Here is a 25432-nt window from a genome sequence, read left to right as displayed (position 1 = left end):
GCACGGCACTTCAAAAGCCACAAGAGCCCGGCTCCACTTGTATTGGATATATGTCTGAAGAAAGATTGCTTGATATTTGGATGAAAAGTCAGGCAAGGGTAGAAAGGAAAATAATGAGATACAAACATACACACGAGAGATTGTCACGTTAAAGTGAAGTAGTGCAGAAAAACAAGAACTAGTCTTATGATATATCATGCAAAATATCACAATTGACTATCAAAACCCCAGCTTCAGTTAGGGCTGGGCGATATGGAGAAAATCAGGTATCCCCATATTCTTGACCAAATACATCGATATTGCGACGATATTGTAGGGTTGACAGTTGGTACTTTCACAAAATATTTTTTACAATGAGATTTTAGATAAATAATGTGGTCAACCGTTTCAAGTGAAATTATAGAGATTTTTTTCCAACTATATACGGACTGTGTTTACATGCATGCACGAAAATACTGTGATGTTAAAACAAATCTGCAATTGTTCAAATTATATTCACTCAAAAACAGATTTTCTAAGAACATTGAGTTAGTATGTGCTTGGTATTATCAACTCAGACAACGTTATTGTAAATAACGATGTCTTGATAGAGGATTTCATCACGATATGTTTCCATTGAATCACGATAAATTGTCATATTGAATTATGACCCAGCCCTAGCTTCAGTTATGGGAAAGATTTTACTTTTTTTCTCATATTGTATATTAAATGGCCACAAAATCCTAAAACCTATTTTAACAGTAATTGCAGGAAAGTGTAAAGGGTGTAACATCCTTCACTTTAACGGCAGTATTGACATCACATGAAGCCTGTTATGGTTGCGGTTAACTGCTAATTTGCGGTGATACGTTGCTTTTTTACTGCAGTAAGAAAAAAAATGCAACGCATCAAATATTGTTCGGTAAATACACGAATAATCGACCCACACACACATTTTAAGAGAATGTTGGACCCAATTATTAAACAATGAAACAGAGGTGACTTTGAATGTGGACAGACTTTCCTACCTGCTGTGGGATTATCTGATCAGATGAAGTGGCGAGATTGATGGCAAACACATGGTCCCTGCAAGAGATAGAGAGTCAAGACGCCGTTATTGGGGCCATCTCCACATGCGGTTTTTGTCAGCCCTGACACTTCTTGAATGCAAAGCTCCATAAGCCTCTGATCCAACCACTTCACCAAAACCTGCTTTCCAAAGAAAATGCTTCAATAGCACTGATTGAAGGTGAACTGAGGGAGGAAGGTGGATTAACAGGCAAAGTTTATTGGCTTTTCAACTTCAGAAAAAGTTTTCCAACACCAAAGGTTTCCCCACTAGCGACACAACCCATATGAATCACTTGTGAAGCGAGGCACGCACTTTGTGTTATGCAGCTGTGGAAAATATTAAGTCCATTTAGGTACATTAGTAATCTTCTTGGCAGTGAGAGCACTGCAGTTTGAGACCGAGCCAAAGACTGTGGCAGAATTTAGTTTGCACAATGGAAAATAGGTAGAGGAGCGGCAACCTCGTACTTTTTATATAATTAACCTACGGCATCTTGATCGAGATGGGAGCAACATGCAGTTAGGCTGAGAAATGCTCTAGAAAAACTGCTGGAGCATTTGTGCCACCATGCATATGTATTCACATGATTCGATTTGCAGATAGTGTACAGTGTAATGTATTTGTGTATGAGGGTGAGAAACAAAGAAATCTTTTGTACTGAAAGCTAAAACTATGCTCCATTTTAACATCCCAGTCCGATTTCCACCCTTCGTAAAGAATGTAAACAAAGCCACATCAGAGTATTTGTAATTGGGATGTCCCAATTGGATTGGAGCAGATATGGGCATTTTTCAAATGATCGGGAATCGGCAGTCACCCCAATCACCTTACTCCGATCCTTTAATTAATTAGTTACTTCTACACCATTCTAAATAGCAGTTGATTTTATATGCGAGTTTTACAAAAACGCTAACTGCACTGTCAGTGGGAATTTCCCTGTTGTGGGATTAATCTTGAATCTTAAGCTGAAGACCTCTTTCAGATACTTTGTTAACTTAGTTATTTTTGTAAAATAAAAAACGGTGTGCAGCTCTATTATCTAGGCAAAAACACGTATGGTATCGGGATTCAGTATCGGCAGATATTCAATATTTTTTTAAAAATCCCTAATTTGTAATGTTAAACTAGCAGGTGATGACTGACCGGGCAGCGATGTAGAGCATGCGGTTGATCCTCAGCATCCTCTGGAAGTCCAGGCCCAGGCGGACGGTGTCATTGTCCGACATGAGTCCCTGGAAGCTGGGATAGAGGTAGGAGGCTGCGTGGGTAAAGAGATGGAGAGAAAAAGAAAATGTTCAAGAACTCATAACAGCAAACACCGGCCAAGCTTCTCAGCAAAGGTTCCAAAACACGACACAGACATATTTCGTTTTTTTAAAAACATCGTTTTCAGAACTGGGAATGAAAGACAGGGGTCAAACCTGACTTCAGTTCAGTGAGAACTGTTCACCAACGCAAGGCTGGCTTTTAAAAACATGAAATTCATTCTTAGCCGTCATATGTCAGTGCTTTTAAAAGTAGCTAGGTTTGTTAGTTTCAGATTTGTAAAGAGACAGGACAACAATGGCTTAACATTTATCCAAAACAAATCAGCAGCTTGGAAAAAATATCACACTTATAAAGTTTAAGAAACACTAAACCAAGAGTACAATTTGGTGTATTGTGCCAAAGATCCCGAGCATAGGCTGTATGCTAATGTGCACTTGTGTAGGTGGATGAGCACGGGAGAAAATAGCATACAAAGTTGCAAATTAGCTTTTCGTGTCAAAGAAGTCAGTCTGATTTAAATAAACGGCTCCTGGTAAGCATTTATTAACTGACATGCTTGGGGACTGTGCCAAGTGAGGACAAGGAAACCAAAAAACTAAGAACCATCTCAATGGAAACATCGGTCTGTCTGGTCGAACCACAGTTAAATAGCACTCAACTGTCTCGGAGGTCACTCATGAGTGCAATGTAACCGCCCTGAAAAACCTTTTATGACAAGTAACACCACATGGTGAAAAAAAGTCAAAAATATAAAATATCCATTACTGCAGGCAGGATACATTAAATATACCATTCAATGGAAATCAGGTGTATTCACACATAACAAAGAGGTATGTGTGTGCAGCAGCATAACAACTGTGAGATAAGATGATCTGGGGGAAGTGTTGCAAAGAGAAAGAGAAGGATATACAGTAATGCCAACTCTATGTTGCACTACGGCTGATTTTCATTTTTCCTTCTTCCTCTTCTGTATTGTAATTATTTCTTGCCCTTTTCTACTCCGGCAGGCTAAGTCACTGGAGGGAAATATTAATTTCAACAATGGGAGACAGTGTCCAGTACTTAAATAACAGAATGACAGCCAGTCAGTAGCTGGACATGCTTTGCAAACGTTCGATTAGGAAAAGAAGGATGCCCCAGGGAGAAATAAAATTACCCTGTTCAATACTGTCTTTCACATCACAGAAACCTCCCCTGCTGTCTCCTCTTTATTTTATTTATTTTTTTACAACCAAGCAAAGATTCTCAAGCTCAAGGCCACGGTGCTCTGGATCTGTAAAGTACTGTATTAAGTGCCCTCCAGCCTCCCATCTGACCTGGGCTGCTGCTGAATTAGCAATCCCCACTAGAAATACACCACAAATCGGAAATTAGTCTCTCTACAGGGAGCCGTATGCCCCCCTAACCGCTGGTCTCGAATCGACTGTTTAAAGATTGAAATGCCTAATGTCTGGCTGGGCGCTGGACCTTGCTGTGCTGTCTGGTGAAGAGACTCCCAGCGGCCCGCCCCGCTATCCTCCCCCTGGTAAATGAGGATTTTCTAATTACTCTTCAGCACTTTCACATCCTCTAAAGCTTGGGGGGCAGCTGGGGCACCGCAAACTCCAGGAGCAGGTGATGGCGCCTAGAGTTGTGTAGGATCACTCCATCTGAAAAATCATGTGCGATGCTGGCCACAGGCTAAGTCAAACCAATGGCCTCATTACAGAAAAACATCCCAACTACTTAACCTATCTTAAAGTGATGTTTCGGAGTAATTTAACCCTAGGGTCCTTTGCACCATGACCTCGAGCCAAACACCCCCCCAGAAGCTTTTTTCACCTGGGTCTAACATTGGGAGAGTTAGCGTAGAGCAGCGTTATCAGCTGAATAGCTTATTAGTGCAGTGGCTAATGGACCCACGTTTGTATCTCGTGAATGACCCCACTAATAATGCCCGAAATGATACCAAACGTCTACTGTAGTACATATAGGTTATGTACTCATAAAACGATGGATTGGAAAGTTTCTAAGTACAGCCTGCTGGCTTCTGCTCTCTGTTGTTGTTGTTGCTGCTGTAAGACGAGTGCTTAGGGAGGTCTACAAATTACAACACCAAAAAGAGATGCAACAAAAATATTTTTTTATTTTACTTTTTTTTTTAACTAAGTGCTGTAGTATAACTAGCAGGAGACAAGTAATAACTGAGGTAAGTTTGGAGACATTACCTTATTTAATCATTAATTAATAAATATTTTTGTTGTATCTCTTTTCGGTGTAGTAATTTGTAGACAGCCCTTAGCACTCGTCTAACTGCAGGTAGCAGCAGCAACAGAGAGCAGAAGAGAGCAGGCAAGTGTTTATAAACTTCTGGTGTACTTACAAACTTTCCAATCCGTCGTTTTATGAATGCATAACCTATTTGTACTAGTGTAGACCTTTGGTATCATTTCGGGCATTATTAGTGGAGTCATTTACGAGATACAAACGTGAGTCCATTAGCCCCTGCGCTAATAAGCTATTCAGCTGATAAAGCTACTCTACGCTAACTCTCCCAATGTTCGACCAGGTAAAAAAAGCTTCTGGGGGGGGTGTTTGGCTCAAGGTCATGGTGCAAAGGACCCTAGGGTGAAATTACTCCGAAACATCACTTTAACTTCAAAAACAGGTAATAACCTATCTTCCTAGTACAGAAGCAATTCCTAAACTCAAGGCTCAGAACTCATAAGAAGTCCAAAAAAATACCTGTACTTTTTGTTTTTATTAAATTGGCATTCTTGTCATGCCTGTATCTATGTTTTGAATGCACACAAGACTGCCTGTATCTTTGATTAGAATGTACTGGTAGACTACTTGAGATGGACAAGCCATATTATTAACGGTTATCAATTGTCACTGGCTGGCTGGCTAGCATCGACAAAAAAAAAAAGATAGGCGTTCAATTTTAGCTACAGGGAGTCGGAAGCACTATGGTGGAGGAGAGAAACTTTTTTTTATTTTTTTAGGGAAGTTCTCTTCTCAATTGTCGACTCAGGACAAATTCTTGCCCCTATTTTCCACCGGCCGCGTCTGCGCTGCGTTCCAGAAGCGCCGCGGACTGCGCGAGCAATCGCCACAGCCCTTAATACAAGGTCATCGAGCACCTTAGCCAAATTATACTGTTTATCTTGAAATTAATTACTTAGACACCACTTATGCCATATTACGACATCCAAAATCTAAGTTGATATCTTCATGCTATCAATATAATATCGATATATTGACCAGCTCTACTGGTCTATAGACTATATGTCATCTTATCCCTTTTACTAGTAGCACAAAACCTAAAACAATGCAGCCCCTATGTGCATATGTGTTAGGGTTACAGCGACATACTAATTAACATAAGAAGCTACATAATAAATCGTCTGTAAAGGGAACAGTCAAACTGTATACCCTTTTCATGTATTTATTATGACATGGTTCTAAAGTGATTCTAAGTAGAATCAATTCACCATTCAAAACCAATTACTTTCAATTACCACAGTGTAGATGAGATGGACCTCCCAAAATAGTGTTGTAGAGTTTTGGCATCAGCAGAGTTTTAGTGTCCTATTATGGTCTAAATCAAAAGTTCATGCAAGTGAAATTGTCTAATACAGTCCTAAGTTGCAACCAAAACGTATGATATACTTTATAACTTTGCCCTCCATGATACACTGTTTGACATCAATCATCAGAATGTGGTTTATGAAGCATATGCATCCAGCTGAGAATCAAATTCTGGGGAAAAGAGTGAATGCTTGTAAGATAAAACTATGGCAGTGGCTTTTTCTAGAAGCAGCTCCTGTATAATAATATCTTTTCTTGCCTTAAACATACTCCGCACTCAGTTCATCACAAAAAAGACAAGATGCTGAGGAGAGTCACCTGTCCACTTTGCGAAAGAAGTAGTGACTCAGGTATGATTTCATAGACTTCGGCCTCGTGAAGTACTACAATTCATAACGGACGTCTCACATAGTTTTGCGGGACCTTGTGCCACGCTGTCACCTGCTGGAACCAGAGGTGATAAATTGCTCTCATTACACCTGGGATGGAGCTCCACATATAGCACTATTAGGGCAGCTATTTCTGCTAATGGTTGCGTTACTCTCTTCCAGATAGATCAATTACAGTGTGTGGGCCATAGTTTCAGCCACCTCTTAAATCAATTATGGGCCATTACATTTAGCAGCCAGGACCTCTTCTGTGGACCTCCCCAGTGATTGGGTGCCATTGATGAGTCCCCAGGCTGGTCCGATGAAGCAGTGTCTTGAGAGCGTCACACACGTCCAAGATCCTCCTCAGTCAAAGTCTTATCTTAACGGCTGGTGCTGAAAGCTGCAGTCACATAATGGACTGGGCAATAATTCAACATTAGCCTTTATGGACTGTCACTGTAATTGTATTGTGATTGTTTTACTAAATTCCTGTTTGTCCAAATTAACAACAACATTTGTTATTGACGTTTTGGTTTCACATGAGTGAAAATGTTAAGTAATATTTACCTTAATGTGGTACATGTCAATATTGGAGGTGTTTTTCACAGAAAGTTTGTGATTGAGTCAAAACCAAGCAAATCCTACCGGTCGGAGCAAACTCTCATTTTACAGCTGAACAGAACACTAAAATATGTTTCTGAAAAACTTTTAGGCGAAAAATACGCAATAAAATAATTTTTAATTTTTTTTTTTTTTTTTTTATTATCAGCGCTGCCTAGTTTTACAGTTTGATCGGAGCAGTCACTGACACTGTAAGACACTTCTCGGCTCTGATTGGTCGTTTTCCTTCCGCCATTAGGGGCACCAGGAGGAAGCAGGGGAACGTGAATTTTTTTTTTTTTTTTTTTTTACAGATAATCTGATTCATGTAGTACGGGTCAGGATATAGTGACAGTTTCAGCAAATATGACAAAGTATTTTTTCATAAAAGTTACCAACTGTAGCTTAAAATGCTCACATTATGCTTTTTGGCTTTTTCCCCTTTCCTTTATTGTGTTATGTATCTTTCTTGTGCACGTTATAGGTTTACAAAGTGAAAAAGCCCAAAGTTCACCCTAAAGGGACTTACCATCTCTGACAGAAAACACTGTTCATAAACTGCTCCAAACAGCTCTATTGTAGTCCAGCCTTTACTTCAGAGACAAACGTGCGTCACTTTGTAACACACGTTATAATGCTCGCCTAGCTGCTAGCGTGGCACGCCCTCATACTCTGCTTCTGACTGGTTAGTAGTCCTTACCTAGCTACTGTGCATGTGCGACTTCCAACAAAGATAGAACAGAAGTGAGATGCCTCACTTTAAAGGCTAAAACAGAGAGCTCAACACACAGGGTGAAAAGAGGAGCTGCAGCAATGTGCAGTAACAACAAAAATATGGTATTTTTGAAAAATTAAAATTATGTTTCTTGTACTGAGTTAAAATGGCCATATTCACACAAAGACGACATAACAAACGGAATAAATATTCCAGCAGCGTAAACCTCTGCAAATTTCCTTGCTGCGAACATGGCCTAAAAAAAAAAAAACATCCACTGCTCTAAGCCGTGTTCCCAAGTGATGATATGATGTCTCAGGGACCCTTGCTTTACTTTTACATCTACTCCTGCAACTGGGATCACCATGGCAACACAACCGATTTTGAACTTACATTCTCTCCCCACGATGCTGATTGGTTCCAGGTCTTGGGGGAACGGCGTGGCTCCTGAGGACAGCTGAGTTAAGAAGGCGGCTAAGGTGAGAGCCAGGATGGCCGGCAGGACGGGTCGAGGCGAGCCAGGCGTCAGCCTCATTTTGGCAGAAGATGAGACCTCAGCAGAAACACATGGCCCACAGCAGATTCACCTCCCACCTACAACGAGACCCAAGGTTATCAGGGTTAGGACAGTTAGCATATGCACCTCAGTGATTCAACCATGGCTGCTAGAGCTTGGAGTACATTACAGTACTCCTAACGCTGAAATTGCATTGGTAGATCAAGTAAAAAAAAATAAAAAAAATAAAACTGTGATTAAACAATGTTAGCAGCAATGTTTAAACGTGGCAGCTAAGTTCATATTAGCATGCAATGCCTTATGTCAATGCGGCGATGTGATTGAGTGTCCACTGAAGCGCAGAGATTGTGAGAGTGCAGACACACACAAAAAACGTGGATGGAGTCAGAGAGAGAAACAGCCACAGGGAGGGACGCTACCAGGAGAGGAGGCGGGCTGCCGGGGCCCTGACCACCGGGACAACTGCCTCATTTACTGCCAACCAAAGTCTTTCACAGGTGACTTGGCACAATTACACCGAGGAGAACACCACGCTCCACACTCTCACCCCGCCCCACCCCCAGGCCCTGACGGCAGCATTAATTACTCCCGTTAAGGGTCTGTATGTGATATAATGGAGACCTGTCCAAGATGTTCACTACCTACAGTAGCCACGCTGGGATCGGTTACAGCTCTCCATGATCCTTAAGATAATAAGCAGTTTAGACATTCAAGGATGAAATAATAAAATAACATATGTATATGGGACATATCAAGACATGGATTGACACATTAAGCTGCAACTCTAAAATACATTTGTTATACAAAGTATAAGAAGAAATGTATAATAGAAAAAAAGTGCAAAAAAATGGAAAAAGGTAAAAATGAAAAAAGCTAGAAGGAATTCAAACATCACATAGTCCACCAATCAAAATGTGCTATTTAAAAACTATTGAATAATGTTATAATATTCCATATTTAATATATTACACATTTTATCTGCATCAAAATACACAGCATGCAGACAAGGGATAAATATTGCTGGTTCTTTTCATTCAAGGAAGTGCAGAAATCCATGGGTTAAGAATGCACACAAATGTTGCAACCTCATCCACCTGCGTTGATGTAAAGTCACAAATTACTATTTTAAACTAATGGTTTGACAAAAGAGTCCTGAAAACGGCTCTCCAAAAATAAAGTTAAGGCGAAAGTTGGCGTTGAGTGTCTACGTGGGAATAATTAGCATCTCTAGTTGTTGTGCACAAGGCTGCGATTGTGCACAAATGCTAATTTCCACATCTGTTTGATATCTGAGGGAAGAGACAGTGACAGATGGGTGGCAGAGGGATTTGTCGAAACAAACTTCGAACTGCGATGACCTGTGCTTACTGCCCACTTATTTAGGGCAATGTGTCCTACAAGTCCTCCCAGATTTATGCACGGTGTCGCTTGGCAATGAGACGTGGGCCACATGGCTTTAAGTGGGAGCAGAAAATTAAGTCAACAGAGACATGAACTGTCATCAATATTGATAATAGTCTGCTTCATTTAAATGCAGGGCAGAAAGCTGCATTTAGCAATGAGGTCAAGCGATTATCACAACGCAATAAATCGAGGCGAGTGGGCGGGTGTCTGCTTGTGTTTACTTTATTTATTACAACGGCTTGTGTGGCCTGCCTTAGGCGATATATGAGGACAATATACCTGATGGATTAGCATCATATGCCATGATTTGGATGGGTTTTTTTCCTGCCGGGGAGGACAGCCGTTTGAAAGAGAAAAAGATTATGTTTTAGTGATATCGCTGCAAGAGACAAATCCATGAGAAATAAGCCATTAAAATGTCAAAAACATTCAGGGTAGACCAAAAGGGCTGTAAGAACTTTGGTCAAAAACAACAATGCAAAAACAAAACCACTGTTAAACGGCATACAACGGGTCCCAAACACAGCCATCTAAAAAACATAAGCAGCACACCGAGGGAGCATTAAATCCTTGTGAGGAAGGAAGGCAGAGATCATTTAATGACAACCTGGGTGCTTAGCTAAAGGAAGGCAGCCAGCAGAGTGTGATGATGATGCATGCAAAACAACCACAGTGAATACAAGAGATTATGCAAGACCAATCATATACACTGAAACTCAAGCTGACTTCTACTACAAGCAAAACACACCATGAAGACACTTTACTGCTTTAAAGGTCCCATATTATGCTAATTTTCAGGTTCATACTTGTATGCTTTAATGTAAAAAAATATATATTTTTATTAAACTGTCTGTCTGAATATACCTGTATTCACCCTCTGTCTGAAAGGCTCCGTTTTAGCGCCTGTCTCTTTAAGCCCCCCTCCCGAAAAAGCACAGTCTGTGCGTTTCTGGGCCTACAGCATCTGCACTCTTGGAGTCTCTGCATCGCCACTGCAGCCAGAGAATGACTGACAGCACTTTAGCGGCACTTTTTACTGTACCTATATAGAGCGTAGTTGTGACATCACAACCGTACAGAAATCCTGACGACTTGTTTAAAAGGCAGTTTCTGAATACAGGCTGTGTGCATTTCTCTGTGGATTGAGCATTTTGATACTGTCACAGCATTTATAAAGCACCTCAACCTGCTTTATAATTTAAAAAATAAAAACATGGAAATCTTACTTTTTACAATGTGGGCACTTAAAAAGAAGAGAGTTCAATTACACTGTGATGAACTGCAGGCTATATTACATTTAGGATTAAAGAATTGATTGCCCTTTCATTGCAACATCAGTAAGCAGCACATTGAACAGACACACGTCGTCACTGACACAACATAATACACAAAAACAACCTGCGCTGGCTGCCAGGGGCTGTCGAACTGGTTAGTCTGAACGGTCATGGCCCTCCATTTTCCAAAGGGGAACCAGTCTAAAAGGGAGTTGGCTCAGCAAGAGGTCTGTGATCATGTATAAACAAACTGATGAGCCCTCAGTCAACAAGTCCAACAAAGGAGAGAAATGCTGTGTCAGGATATAATTCTTCAGAGCAAGACTGGAATTACTTCCAAAATATTGACATGCTCAAGCCACAGATTTATAAATTCATAGTCTATGTTTGAGGATTATATGGCAGTAAATAAGTAATACAAAAAAATCCACATCAATGAATCCTGTTGCAAAAATGGTTCAGTCTTGCACCTGAAATACAAGGCATACAGTACATTTCTGTTCCATATGTACTGTAGTTTGTTAATCACACTACATGAGACATCAGACTTGCTTACAAGTTGGTGTGTAGTGATTAATGTACTAACAAGGGACATGAAATCACCCTCCAAAAGGCAATTTAGAGTCCCTCCATTTAAACGGAGTGTAGTAGTGTGCTGCTATCGGAGATCTGAATCCAGAGGATATAATGTGATAGGTTTATTTGTCATGACTGAATAGGTTTTGTACGTATGTTCAACGTGTGAACATTTCTTGAGCGTCAACTCCTTAAGGACGCAAAATTAATTTTAGTGTAAACTGACTATAGAAGTTGTTCTAGTATTGTATGGAGTATTGAAAGGTGGCACTGAATGCTCCTTCAGATTCTTTGTTTTCTTTATTTGCTCATACAATTCAGCCTACCTTAAATCATAATATTATTATAAGTTAATTAGTTGTGTAAAGATGGCATTCAAAATATATGCAAAAAGTTTGGCTTATTTTATCAGATGAAATGCCACACTAGTTTGCTATATTTTAGAGACCTGCTGGACATAAATGACTATATTCAGCAAAAACTTGACGTTTAATATTAGGCTAAAATATGCAACAAACAGCTGAGTGATTTGACAAAAATGTAACGATGCCCATATTAAAAGGTTAGGGCTCTGATCCGGTTTGTTCCAGCTCTGACACTGTCCTGAGAAAACAACTGGAGTAAAAGGGCTGCATATCCCCATTTGACCTTTTCAACACAAAGTAGACACACACCTGCCGTCCTCAAGCTCCCATGTTTACCTCCCATGCAAATGTGTCAACAAAGCATCTCCCCTCTGGAATTCTGAACCTTCTTAATTTAACCTAACACAAAGTCTAATCAGTTAATGACTTTCTGTGCAATCTGAGGGGGGAGTGGACGGCTGATGAGCTGACAGCTGTTGAAGGGAAATAAGCCACCGATTATCTGATCTCGTGTTTGCTCTCTGTGTTCTAGGGTTTGGACGGGGGTGCCCGGATCATTTTGTTTTTAATGAACTGGACTTGTTAAGCCATCTGGGAGACATTGGCAGTTGGGTCTCTTTGGGGGAAAAGGGGTTTCCGGGACGCTGGGATTCCATTGATTATCTGTTTGGAGTCTCAAGGCCTTCAATTGCATTAATGTAAAAATGAGACTTTAATAAAAAGAGAATCTTGGTCTTTATTGGGTGGCATGGGGGCCAGGGAGTCATTTGAATTCAAACATTAACTCTTGCAAGTTAATATGTTCTACGGTCCCCGCATGGCCAGGAAAAACGGCCCCACAAATATCCTAAACTCAGTTTTTTTCCTCAATCAACTGCATTGCACAGTATGCACCTGTCGATTGTCAGGACGTTTTTTTTTCTGCCAACACCTGATGCACACAACTAAACAGCGGAGCATAATCCTAATACAGAATCACCCTCTAATATTCCCTGACCTCCCCAGAGCTTCAGTGGCGGTGAGGCTAATCCACTCGCTTTGATAGCCACAGAATAGAGTACCTCTCACCTCACACCTCTGTGCACTTGGATCTCTCTCAGCCCCTTGGCTGTGAAAATGTTTAAGCCCCACGGTCCTCCACTGACATATTTGTGGTACACGGTGGCCAGAATAATGAGCGAGCGCATCCCTTGACTCCTGGATAACTTCAGTAACAATTAGCCACGTTAGCCTCTGCTCTAAGCAGGCGGTTAAAAAAAAAAAACAGCTTCCTAAGCTAGGCAATATAAGTACGGTAGTAATTATATACAAGATATAAGCAATTATAGAAAAAGCAACAGAGACAGCATTCACTATGAAAGAAAATGGGACAAAAGAATACAGACCCTGGTTGTATAATATGCCGGAAGGGTGTGATGTATATAATTCACGCAAATCAACAAATAAGTACTGCGGTGGTGCTTATAGAAACATCAGGTTACATCAGTGTCTCCATGACACCCTTCATACCTCCTATGACCTGCTCCAACAACAAATAGTATTTCTTGCTGGGTGGTAAAGCTATTGTTACAGAAACCTTTAAAAAGGTCCAACATCATGCTCATTTTCAGGTTAATACTTGTATTTTGGGTTTCTACAAGAACATGTTAACATGCTTTAATGTTCAAGAAACACTGTATATTTCTCATACTATGTCTGAATATACCTGTATTCACCTTCTGTGTAAAACCCTCTGTTTTAACGCCCGTCTCTTCAAGCCACCTCCTGGAAAAGCCCAGCCTGCTCTGATGGGTCAGCGTTTCCGAGTCTTCCGCATCTGTGCTCTGAGTCTCGGCGCCATCATTGCAGTCAGGGAATGACAGTAACGGCAATGTAGTGGCACTTTCTACCTATTTATAGTATAGTTCTGACATCACAACCGTGCAGACAAAGGCATGGATACCTGACCCGAGGCAGACGGGTCCCGACGGTACCCGACGGGCCGGGCCGGGTTTGGACAGATATTTAGAAATGATGGTCGGGTCGGGCTCTGTCACATCCGCGCAATAAGGCAACAGCTTATTAACGTGCGCTTGTTGCCCCGTGTGATCTGTTGACATTTCCGAATGCCTACCTACAGTTGCTTAACAAAAGCGGGCTTTCCACACAAACAAACGTAGCCTACATGTGTCATTATTATGAGGAAGAAGATTTTAACTGTGTCGGGCTCGGACACAAATTTCTTAATACCTGTCGGGCTCGGGCCGGGTTCGGTCACGGCTCTGTCGGACGCTGGCCGGCCTCGGACAGAAAAATTCGGCCCGATCCGGACTCTAGTGCAGACGTCCTGACCGCTCGTTTAAAAAGGCACAGATTCTGACTACGGGCTGTGTTCATTTCTCTGTGGATTGATTGTTTTAATACTTTCACAGTATTTATACATCACCTCAACCTTTACAATATGGGACCTTTAAAGCAGCTGCACATATTATAATAGCATAAAAATCTGATGACTAAAAATGTAATTTCCATTAGCATGAGGAAGTAATGACAGGGTGTCAAGTTGTCTGGCTTTCATTGGTTTGTCAGACCAGTAAATAAGAACTTGCCTGATGATTTTGGTTGTTGTCAAAACAACCACATGGGAATTTTAATGGGACAGGAAGAACAACAACACATGATATGAACGGGGCATGGTGAGACAAACACTTCATTGTTGAGGCCTGAGCCATATTGTTCCTCTCTAAACTTCTTTTGGAAGGTTCATCAGACCACCAAACTCACTGCAGTCCCATGACACGAATCACACAGCACATCCTCATGCGCATAGAGCTGTTTTTCTTTCAGCGCTCACATCCTTCCTGGAGTTGACTCTGCACAAACAATCGTAGCTGACATTCAAACAATATTTCCTGAGGGATGCACCTCAGTAGTGAGTGACTATTGACCATCAATAGTCTTTCCTAAAGAAATATCAGCGGAATACACTTTTGTCTTTTTTTTTTAGCAATTCTTTTCTTTACCCAGCAGTCATTTCAACTCTGCACTCAACCCTCTCAGACAGGAAAAACTTTGCTAATTAGATTTCCAAAGGCTAACCACGTAGACGCCGTCGCGGCAAATTGGTATTGGGATCAAGGAGCATTGGGCAGTAATTGAGAGACCAAGCCCCACAGGACACAAAGGTGAATTGTGGGGGCTAGTTTTCAGATGAGTGTTACATCTGGCACAAAGGAGTACATTCTAGTGTAGTTACAAGCTAGCACTGATTAAGAATGCCCTTACAGTAAAAGCTTTTTTTTTTTTAAAGATTACTACAGTTTATCAAGACATGCAGCCTAGTTGATAGTACACTGAAATGATACAGGTTCAACATTTAAGAAAATAACTTTTTACCTTGCTACCTTAGGGAGCATAATTTGAAATTGGGAAAAATTTGAAGTTGGAAAAAGGTAATAAATTGCAATATAACTCGAGGAATATTGCAATATGTTTAAAATCGCAATAATATCGTATTGTGACACAAGTATTGTGATGATATCGTATCATGAGGCCTCTGGTGATTCCCACCCCTAATAAATGGTAACTGTTACACCCAAAATGGAAGACTAAAACTTCTAAATCCACAGGTACAAACAGTGTGGGTAGCTTTATACCATTATTTGTCACTCTACTTTCATTCTTTAAAACCAAAGTCAGAGTGTAGATTTCCAGTGTTGCCAGTCACTGACCAGACCGATGCTGTGTATAAACACTTGACACAGGAGAGACATCTAAGCTGGGCTGTTGAATAAAAACATGTCAGATAAAGGAGCTGGGGATTTCGGTATATTTCAAAGGCCTTGCAATGGCAAAAACAGAATGGCTCCAGGGGATCACCGTGGCAACATTTTAAAAAGTCCATTAGCATCCCTGGTCGAAGTGGAGTGATGGCTGGCTTCTTGCCTTTTACCAAGAATAGAAAATCAATGGTCCCTGTAGTCCTTTAAGTTCTTGGATTAGTATGTCAACTGCCTGGTGTCAGTATAATGTAGTCTCATTCTCATAGTGTCTGCATTGTGCCATGGCAGGGAGAGGGCAAGATGGCATCCACGATGAGATGTGTCTGTCAGGGGAGGTTGGGACCCTCCTTGCCATCAATGCCACTCAGTCTGTTCCAAGGGGAATGCTGCTTTAACCTCAGTGCCCACAGAGTTCAGACAAGTGACGGGTTGTCCTGTTGCAGAGGCCATCGATTGTCACCCCATGTCAGACTACTCTATTCTATACTCTTCTATCCTCATTGAAAAATCCCCACAGACCAAGTTGACAGCAAGAGCCCACAAAAGTTCTGAAAACTGTTTCATCACTGCACTGATACGACGTGGACTATCAGTTGTATGGTTGGATATTGTCTGATACTGGTGCTAAAACGATACTTTTAAAATAGTGCCTGAACCTTTAAAAAACAAGATAACAATACGGCAGTTTGTGACATTAAAGAACAGCTTGTTTATTGCTAAGGCCATATGGTCAAATTTAAATAATTTATTTGAAATGTAATAACTAACTCATTTCACTAGTCAATTGCAGGTTAACAACAAAAATAAAACACTAGATGGCAGAAGAGTACTCACAACAAGCTTACGTTACTCAAGGTGCACTTGAATGCACCATACGTTTACGATGTGCACTTGAATGCAATGAAACGTCCCGGTGTTGGAATCCTAGGCCGTTTAGCTTTTAGCAAACTGTGTTTACGCCAGGTACTAGCTGAAGGTAAGCTAATGTTACCTGGTGCCAAGTGTCATGTTAAGTAGTGTCATGTTAAGTAGCGTCATGTTAAGTAGCGTCACAAGCAGTGATTCTTCTGTTGCCTGTAACGTCCGTTTCAGAGCACCAGAGGGCAGCGCAGGCATTTAAGTGGCACCGACATCTGTGCCATCGTTTGGTCTGGTAGATACTGGTGGTATAGGAAACCCTACTCAGTTGTAAGCGCACTCCAGTCTCCAGTCAGGCCTTTTCTCGGGACTTCTTTCTACAGACCGCGAGTTGGCCAGACTTCACACAGAGGGATCTATGCAGGACTCAGACAGTGAGACGGTTCTCTAATCGATCTGCAAAACCGCAGCAGGCATCATCCATCGTCTTCATGTCTATTTGCAATGGCCGGAAAAAAAAGCCCAGAGGGCCATCAGTGAAAGAAGGATCAAGCATGCACCAGAGGAATCCTCTCTGTCTGCCTCCTGTTAATTATTCAGATTCATCTTCAGAGAGGCCTATAATTTCCTGACCAGTCTGTGCTCTCTGTCACTCAGGATGCACCTTCAATCTTCTGCAGTCCTTATGGCATTTAAAATGAGTATTACCCTGGGGTCCCCCAATCAAACAGATCATTTTAAAATATGCTGGGCAGCAATTGTGCTAGCCCCTCTCCCTCATCTCTCGGTCTTCTCTTCATACATAAAAGTGAATGTTAACTACCCCCTTCTCCTCTCAATCTTTCTGTCATCAATAATTCAGAATGTTATTGAGAAACACTACCTGAACCCTGTATTGACAGAAATCCAAGCACTGTCATTCCCTCAAGGGCGTCATAATTGGATACCTCCCGAGGATACTGCTGCGAAATGCAGAGCAAGAGTGGAAAGCAGGCTGTTTGTTGTATTTTGTGTGTTTTCATTTTACCTTTCTATTTCAGGGACTCTAACCTGACCCAAGAGCCGAAGTTAGCCAATTTATCGACTGGAGAACAACCTCTTGGGAACATTTAGAGGTGGGTAAGAAAGTGTTTGAGTGAAGTTTCTAGAGTGAAATTGCAAAAGGAATCAATGAACCAAGGGCAGCTGTGTTATTTCATTCATTGGCAAAGACATTTACTTAATACAACTGTGTATGGAAATTAAAATCAACATCACATAATCTCATGTCATGCAGCACTAAGCCCCATGAAAAATCGGGCTCGACGGCAGCCGAAATTTCTGTGAAATTAAAAACATCAGTGAGGATGATATGCAATAAATATACAGTACCATGAACAGGTATTTTGAAAGTTAAATCAGTGTTCTACCCTGTAAACTGATTGATCGGTTTGTACATCATGGAAATACAACACCCCTGTTTTAATGCAGTACATTGCTGTCTGCTCTGCTAAAACAATGGGAAAAAAGAGCTGGTATAAAAAGGCGAAAAGAGATGATATAATCTCCTGTCCCAAAACACTTTACACACTATTGTGCTGCCTGAGCCTGTCATAATTCACACAGAACTGCTGACCCCATACAGAGCATGAAGAGAGGCACAAGCTACCTGGATGTAGCAGATATTCAAAAGACCAGGCAGGGTGATATTTTCAGCGTAAAATGCTTTAATATATCAAGGGGCGTAGATGGGAGAGAGAAACGGTGAATCTTTCTTCTTGCCAGGAGATGGGCTTTCAGACTAAACCAAAGATAAGATACCACTGTCATCAAAGCAAAAAACTGGCCAATCACATTTACATGCCATATAAGTGTTCGAGCCTCTAACAACAAATGTAAAAATACTGAAAGGACCTGGGCAAGCAACTCTTCATAGGTTTCCTTTGAGTTCACCTGGTTTGGAAAGACCAATGAATGCCGGTGATAAACTACGTGGAAAATGATGTAACTTTTTCGTTGCGATTGCTAGGGATGCTCCAGCTGAGGACCGCCACTTTGAGGACTTTACGGTGGCTTTGGGTCCGTTCACGGCAGTGTACAAAAAGAGAGCGAGACTTCTCCATTAACAGAGGCTCTTTGATCTCTATCTCCCCTGTGGTACCAATTAGCTTGCTGCACTGTTTGCATTTCAAACTCTTTGCAAATTCCTATTTTGAAAGACATCCTGAATGAATTATCAATCTGCCGGCACTTCTATACCCTCTCCACGAAATGTGAATTATGAGTGGCATATCTCCAAAGTTTGGCTCATTTAAATGAGGTATCTCTACAAGCGCTGAAGGGATAAGATATCACATACCTAGTTTCACCTCACCAATCGCGTGTTTTATTTCACTATGATGCAAATCAGTAGGCCTCTTGCTTAGTTCCGTTCGTCCTGACAAAAGAATAAGTCGCACTGTGCCAAACAGAGATTACTACTAAAACTAGAAAATGCATTTCCTGCAGAAATGCGTGGGAATGCTGAATAGCTGAATTTCTAAAGCTAAACTGGTTGAATAGCTTAAATCTGTAAGAAGAAGTTGAAAAAGTGAGAATAGTTGAAAAAGCGGAAATCGTTTTAATAAGTATGAATTTCATTAAAAAGTTTAAAGCTGACGCTAAACTGAACTGTTGGCTTTAAAAGATGTAGAACATTGTGAGGTCTGAGTATATGTTCTAACTGATAATGACTCACAAATGCAGAAATATGAAACAAATTGTATGAAACATCTTAAAGCTCAAACGCATTGCACTGAACTGCTGATACATCTGGAAAATGTTCAGTTGGAAGCTAAACTGCATTACCTAAAGGAAGAGCTAAAATACTTTATTAGAAAAGCTATAACCTGAACTGTAATACTGTCAAAGATAAATTTGAAATGAATTGCTTGAAAAGGCTGAAAGAAGACATACTTTGTATTATTAGACATATGGCGCTTTTCCATTACATTGTACCAAATCTACTCGCCTTTTTTGGTTTTCCATTACGAAAAAAAGTCCCTGGTACCTGCTAACAGGTAAATTTTTTAGTACCACTCAGTCAAGGTTCCAAGTGAGCTGATGCGATACTAAAAGGTGATGTAAAAACATGCAGACTACAGATTGGTCGGAAAGAATCATCACTGATCACTGCGTCAACGTTGCTGGTGACAGACGGGGGTGTCCTGAACCAACCCAGCATGTTTAAATAGTTTAGCCAGCGGTGGTTGTTTGCTGCCTCCTGCTTCTTTAGAAACTAAGTTGTTCTTGGTCCTGCGGAGGCTCCACGCAGAGCTTTCTCCGGAGCATAAGTGGCTGATGGTTCTCCGCTGGTGTGTTCGACGAGCCGGCGCGTGTGTGTGTGTGTGTGTGTGTGTGTTTGAGTAGTGTGTGTGTGTGTGTGTTTGTATGTTTGCATGTGTGTCTGTGTGTGTCTTTGTGTGTGTGTGTTTATGTGTCTGCTTGTGTGTCTGTGTCTGTGTGTATATGTGTGTGTGTGTGTTTGCGTGTGTGCATGTGTGTGAGTTTGCAAAATAAAACATGAATAGCTGAATTGCTAAAGCTAAACTGGATGAATAGCTTAAAACCGTAAAAATAAGTTGAAGTAGTGAGAGTAGTTGAAAAAGTCAAATAACACCTTGGCCAGGGACATGCTGATTGATGTGCTACAGTGGGATTTAAACCCGGGCCCCCCACACCCTAGCCATGTGCCATAACCACTGCCCTATCTTCAGAACAGACAAACAATGTTCCTTCAGTACTTATAAAGCTTTTCTTTGATCATTACTCCCCACACCTGATTAGTGAGAGACAGTGTGGGAGAACCCTTCAAACAAGCCTTAATAAATCCACAACAGTACATGCTATCAATATAAGATAAGGAGACAGACAGACAGACAGACAGACAGACAGACAGACAGAAGTGGAATGCAAATGATATAGCCTGATGATCATAGTTAGTCTAGTTAGTTGACTCCTACAGCAAGCCTGGAGTAATCAGTAGACTGTCTGTGAAAGGGTTGTCATGGTTACTAAGGGCCTGGGCCATGTTTATAAACATCTCTTTGATCTGATAACGATTGCACCTGCTCTTAATATGTCTCCTTTAGTACACCAGGCACTTCAGACACTGGGAGCAAGCTCTCAAACAAAGCCTCACAATGCGAAAACGATAACTACTATCAGTCAAATGACGTGATCCTGAGCACCACAAGGACTTGGTGAACGTATCGGTGTAAAATTTATATGGATAAACATAAAACTGTGGGCATATCGGCGATTTAAAAAAGTGGTTCGTTCTGCTCTTCGCTGTGAAATGCCAAGCAAGTTATACAGGAGAGTGAATGAAGGGAGTTGTGTTACTCTTGTCGTTTGGAAGCTCAACCAGCCAAAAGTAAAAGGCATCACAAAACAGAGCAGATTTTCTGAAACTAGACAAAAATACCTACGTTTTGATGTATGAATTGTGTATGACAAGTAGATATTGTGGGCGTGAGAGCAGTTTTTAGAGAAGAGACAAAGATTATTTTTTTGAAGCTTCACCCTCTGAGCGATGACATCACTCTAAGCAGCCACACACACTGTTTAATCCATAAAAAATCCTGAAAAGATCACTAAACTTAAAACAGCTTTTTCTCAAAAACTGTAAAAGATATCAAAACACTGAGCCCACCCCGAATACCTGAATATTTTGTGAACAGTTTAAAGTTTGAATCACGTCTGTAGGTGGAAGAATGTAGGACGAGATACATTTTGAAGCAGAAGAGGATTTGAAGGCTTTGAAGCCCGCTCTCATTCACTTCAATGTTAAAAAAAAGTGTTAAAAAGCTGAATATTTTAAAAAGTAGAAATAGTAGAAATTAGCTGAAAGAGCTGAACATTTCAAAAGTTGAATGGTTTAAATAGGTGAAAGTATGCAGAAGTTACAGAGAGCCAAAAAACGTACGGAATAATAATAAAAATAAAGAACAGGATAACAATAGTTGGAATGCTGTTGAACAGCATTCCCACTAAATATAAAACACATGAAGGCAGAGTAGTTGAGAATTGATCAAAGGAGGATAAATAGCTGTGAAGATTCTTCCACTGCCTTTATCCCTTGTTAGCAGAGGCAATCACACAGCCGTCACCCAGAAGATCCATCCCTGTCACATTACCCCAACAAGATTATAAGGAGGAGCAGGGGGGAGAGGAGCTACCACAGGAATGTGTGACAAGAGTACATTTGGTGAATTTCAGTTGAACAAGAACAAAAGCAGCAAGCCCTGCTTTTATAAATGAATGATTTTTGCAATCTGAGTGGTCGATGCTGATGAAGGGAAATATAAATCAAGGGTAAGAGTGAGGCTTCTCGGCGAGAGTGCCTCACAGAGATAATGGCATCATCATGCCTGTGTGCTTCGCTGTTCCTGGGAAGATTAAACACTTTATCATTGTCTTTGGGACAAACTCCGTACGTGGATGCATGCATCCAATTATTATAGCCTTTTTATGCTCAAACCCGACATTCACGCGTCAGCTTCGTCCCACACCAGAAGCCTTAAGAGGTGAGATGAAAAGAGACAGCAGTCTTATCAGGCCAGTGCTACCTTTCAGGGCAGTAGCCCACGGTGGCAGCTGACCTCACTTTTATTACCGCTGTCTCACACTGATGATATCATCTAAACACATAGTGAAAGACCCAGAAGCTTTCAAGCTCGGTTTATCTCATTTTATAGCTCTAACAACTCCGTCTCTGCCAAGAAAAGTCAATGGCCATAGGCAATCATGCACCAAGCAAGAGCGTGGCTCCTCTCACCTCATCAAAGGCTACACTGTGCCATGGAACATGGAAGGAAGATAGTAGGAGCTGGGGCATGAAACGGAGAAATGGGACATGAACAGTGACAGTTGGAAAGACAGTAAAAATCTAAATGAGGAAAAGGAAGGGGGGGTGGGGGAAGGGAATGACAGCGTCTCACAGCTCACTGGTCTGGAATCAGCCAGACAATCAATTCCACCACTCAGATTCAGGCTGGCAGGTCCTGTTTCATCGGCACTGAGCATCACAGGGCGGCACCCAATTATCAACGGTGCTAAATTACTTGAATGATCAGTCAAAGTAGTCAAATGAGACAAAACCTATCACGTATAAAACTGTCTGGCTGTTCCTGGGCTTCACCCTCTGGATTGCCTGTACTTTTCCATTGGGATTAATTAAGTACTTAATCCATTTTAGATTCTGTTGCCATGGACAACTCTACCGACAACAACAGTGCGGCACCCATTCGGTTAATCCATCTTGTGGAGTGTACATTTGATTTTTTTTCTTAAAAAAAAAAAAAAAAAAAAAAAAAAAAAAAAAAAATGATTCAGCACATTCTCTGCTAAGAGAAATTATTGGAATTTTTTGAGACTTTAGAATCAAAAGCAATTGCAAATATTGAACTCTCTTAGTATACAGAGGATTATGAAATGTTCTGAGAGCCAAGTCTATCAAAGCTACAAATCCTATAGTATTTGTCCCAAAATGAAACTTTTTAAAGCTTTAACACTTATTAAGATAACCATCTAATCTAGTCCCTTTGTAGCAGTCTCAGATGGGTAAAAATATAAAAAAGTAGCATTCGCATGCTGGTTGTAAAAACAGATTTTTCTTGTTATGCTTGTACCAGTTGCCTATGGCTGTCAGGGTCGAGTTGGAGAAAGCACACCGTGTCCCGAATTGACAAATAAAATGACTAATCATAAGACCCAGTTGGCAATCTGACAGATCTGATCGGATTCCGAGGCGGCATCTGAGGCATCAATCACCGTTGTCCATCGTTCTTCTGACATCGTCGGGGCCTTTACCGGCTCAGCAGTAGGGCTGCTCCATTATGGGAAAAAAAAAAAACCATCATAATCAAGATTATTTTTGGTCAATCATGAAATCAAAATTATTTAAACACAATAACTCATTCACTTTTGGAAAGATGTTGCATTTATTGAACTTAAAAAACAGTTAAATCAACAGGGAAAACACCTTGAACTGTGGAATTTCCCTTAATACTTTTCCGGTTTGACATTCTTTTTCTCTCATTCATAACACAAGACAAAATAAGAGTTTACTTGCCAAATGTAATGTGGAAAATAATCGTTTTTCTCCATTACTCCGTTTTTGTGAATCATAATCGTGATTAAACTTTTAATTGCACAGCCCTACTCAGCAGCATTAAAGTGTTGCTAAGACTGCTGGCTGCTTGTGTTCCTGCATGTGTCTAATGGGTTGTGTGTGAAAGCACGGCCTGGATCTCAGTTTAGCTAATGTAGCCTATCCAGCACTTAAGAAGGATAAGCCCTTATCGCTGTCTAAATCCCCAACAGTCATTAGAGGCGGCAGGGCTTGCTTAGGAGTCTGTCTAATTAGAGCCTAAACCATACAGCATAACATAAAGATCCCTGCAATGGACACTGAGGATTATACAGGCATTGTAGTTAGGCTGTCATTACGTCTACATTGACAATAGTACCTACTCAATTACTACATCTTGAGTTTGTGATTCAAGATAAAGAGGTATGATAATATAAGAATCGTGCCTGAAATGGTCACCAATTTACTCTGAATCACTGAATATAGTTTAATATCTCCTGCCAGATGTCTAATCATTTCAAAGTCCATGTTTCCTTAACAGACGCGTCTTTAAAGTTTCTCGAGTCAGGAGTCCTTGTGAAAAGCTTTGTGTCACCCCACAAATAAAAAACACTTCGTAGTGCTAGATCAAAGCAGCGCATGTAGGATTCATCTGTCGGCTGCCTCACCATTCCTGAGCACGAGTCATCTGCATTTTATGTTCTTAGAGACATGAGTGAAGCTGACACAAAGAGAATAACAGAAGTTGAGAATAGACCAATTCACACTGGGAGGGCTGGGGGGTAGGGGGGGGAAGATCGACAGGAAGAAGTAAGACAGGAGAAAAAAAAAAAAAAAAAGCTCTCTTTTGCAAGAATATGTACCACTGCCTCAGATTCTATTCTTCTCCACCCTCTCCTCCTCTCTCTTCATCCTTCCACTGGGTTTGACCACGCAGCTATGATAATAATAAGAGAGCGATGAGACAAACGGGGCCATCTATAATGGGGCTAGATACTGGCGTGAGCGTGCTGATGAGCCTGGGTGGTGGCGTCATGGTGCGTACGTGATAAATGCACTCCGCTTGTCGGATTTGAGATTCTCATTAGTCCGTGTACAGGAGGAGACCTGGGGCCATTACTCTCGCGGCTGCCTTGACAAGAGGCTGAATGTGTCTGTGTATAAGAGCGAGAGAGAGAGTGTGTGCTTCTGTTGGGATGCTTGTATACATAGGGCATTTCAGATGATGCATCGTGCCCTCTGGCAGACATGGTCAAAGGTCTTCAGTTCTCATGCAACAGCTGCATCGATCACACGTTTTGGTAGTCTCAATACCATTTAACAGGCATGATTTAGGGTTTCCGACTGGGAAATGTTGACGTCACGATTGACACGTCTGAATTTTGAGTTTACGTAATGCAAGCTTGTTGGTAGCCATTGCTGTCTTCGCGTATATAAAGCTATCCGGTAAGTATGCCAACTGTATAAGGGTTGAATCATTTAGAATTGATGGATCCAGATTTTGCATATCTACACCAGTTGTTATTTATTCCAGGTTTAAATTGTTGTCATATTATTGAAGTAAAAGCAGAGGAGGGATTCCCATCAAAATTCCACATACTTCCAAGGTGCATGAAGAAAGGAAAACATCGGAAAAGGTCAAAACTCCAGCAACACGTGACTAGTATTTAAGTAAGAAAAAGTAAAATTAAAGGAAGTAAGAAAAGAAAAAGATGATGACTGCAAAAACAACTTTCAACAAATGTAGGCAACCAGCTAATTATGCGTTTTTGGTGCAATATGATGCAAAAGTGAAAATCAAAAACTCCATCTTCTTATATACTACAGTAAATGCTCCGTCACGCTAGTTGCTGCTTTGACAAACATTGTGCTGCATCACTGCTGCCTTTTGCAAAATTCAGCACCTGCTGGTTTGCCATATTGTAAGTATTACACATGCTATACATGTATGATTTATACATGCTGATGTAGACAAAAGTGTAAACCGCAC

The 25432-nt window shown here is 41.0% G+C and overlaps 1 protein-coding gene across 5 annotated transcripts in view; it reads right to left on the bottom strand.

The window, feature by feature from the left end:
• Positions 1-25432, bottom strand: part of sema6cb (semaphorin 6Cb) — a 167724-nt gene that overhangs the window by 63983 nt on the left and 78309 nt on the right. For all 5 annotated transcript variants that reach the window (XM_028579971.1, XM_028579970.1, XM_028579973.1 and 2 more), the window contains 3 exons: positions 7970-8170; positions 2195-2309; positions 1008-1065 (listed from right to left, as the gene is read on the bottom strand). In XM_028579971.1, coding sequence (XP_028435772.1) covers positions 1008-1065; positions 2195-2309; positions 7970-8111 — 315 coding nt within the window. In that variant the 5' untranslated portion in view covers positions 8112-8170. The remainder of the gene's footprint in view (positions 1-1007; positions 1066-2194; positions 2310-7969; positions 8171-25432) is intronic.

The sequence above is a fragment of the Perca flavescens genome, chromosome 6 (assembly GCF_004354835.1).
Source record: "Perca flavescens isolate YP-PL-M2 chromosome 6, PFLA_1.0, whole genome shotgun sequence".
NCBI lineage: Eukaryota > Metazoa > Chordata > Actinopteri > Perciformes > Percidae > Perca > Perca flavescens.
The sequence above is the reverse complement of the archived record's forward strand: the minus strand, read 5'-3'. Positions and strand labels throughout refer to the sequence as shown.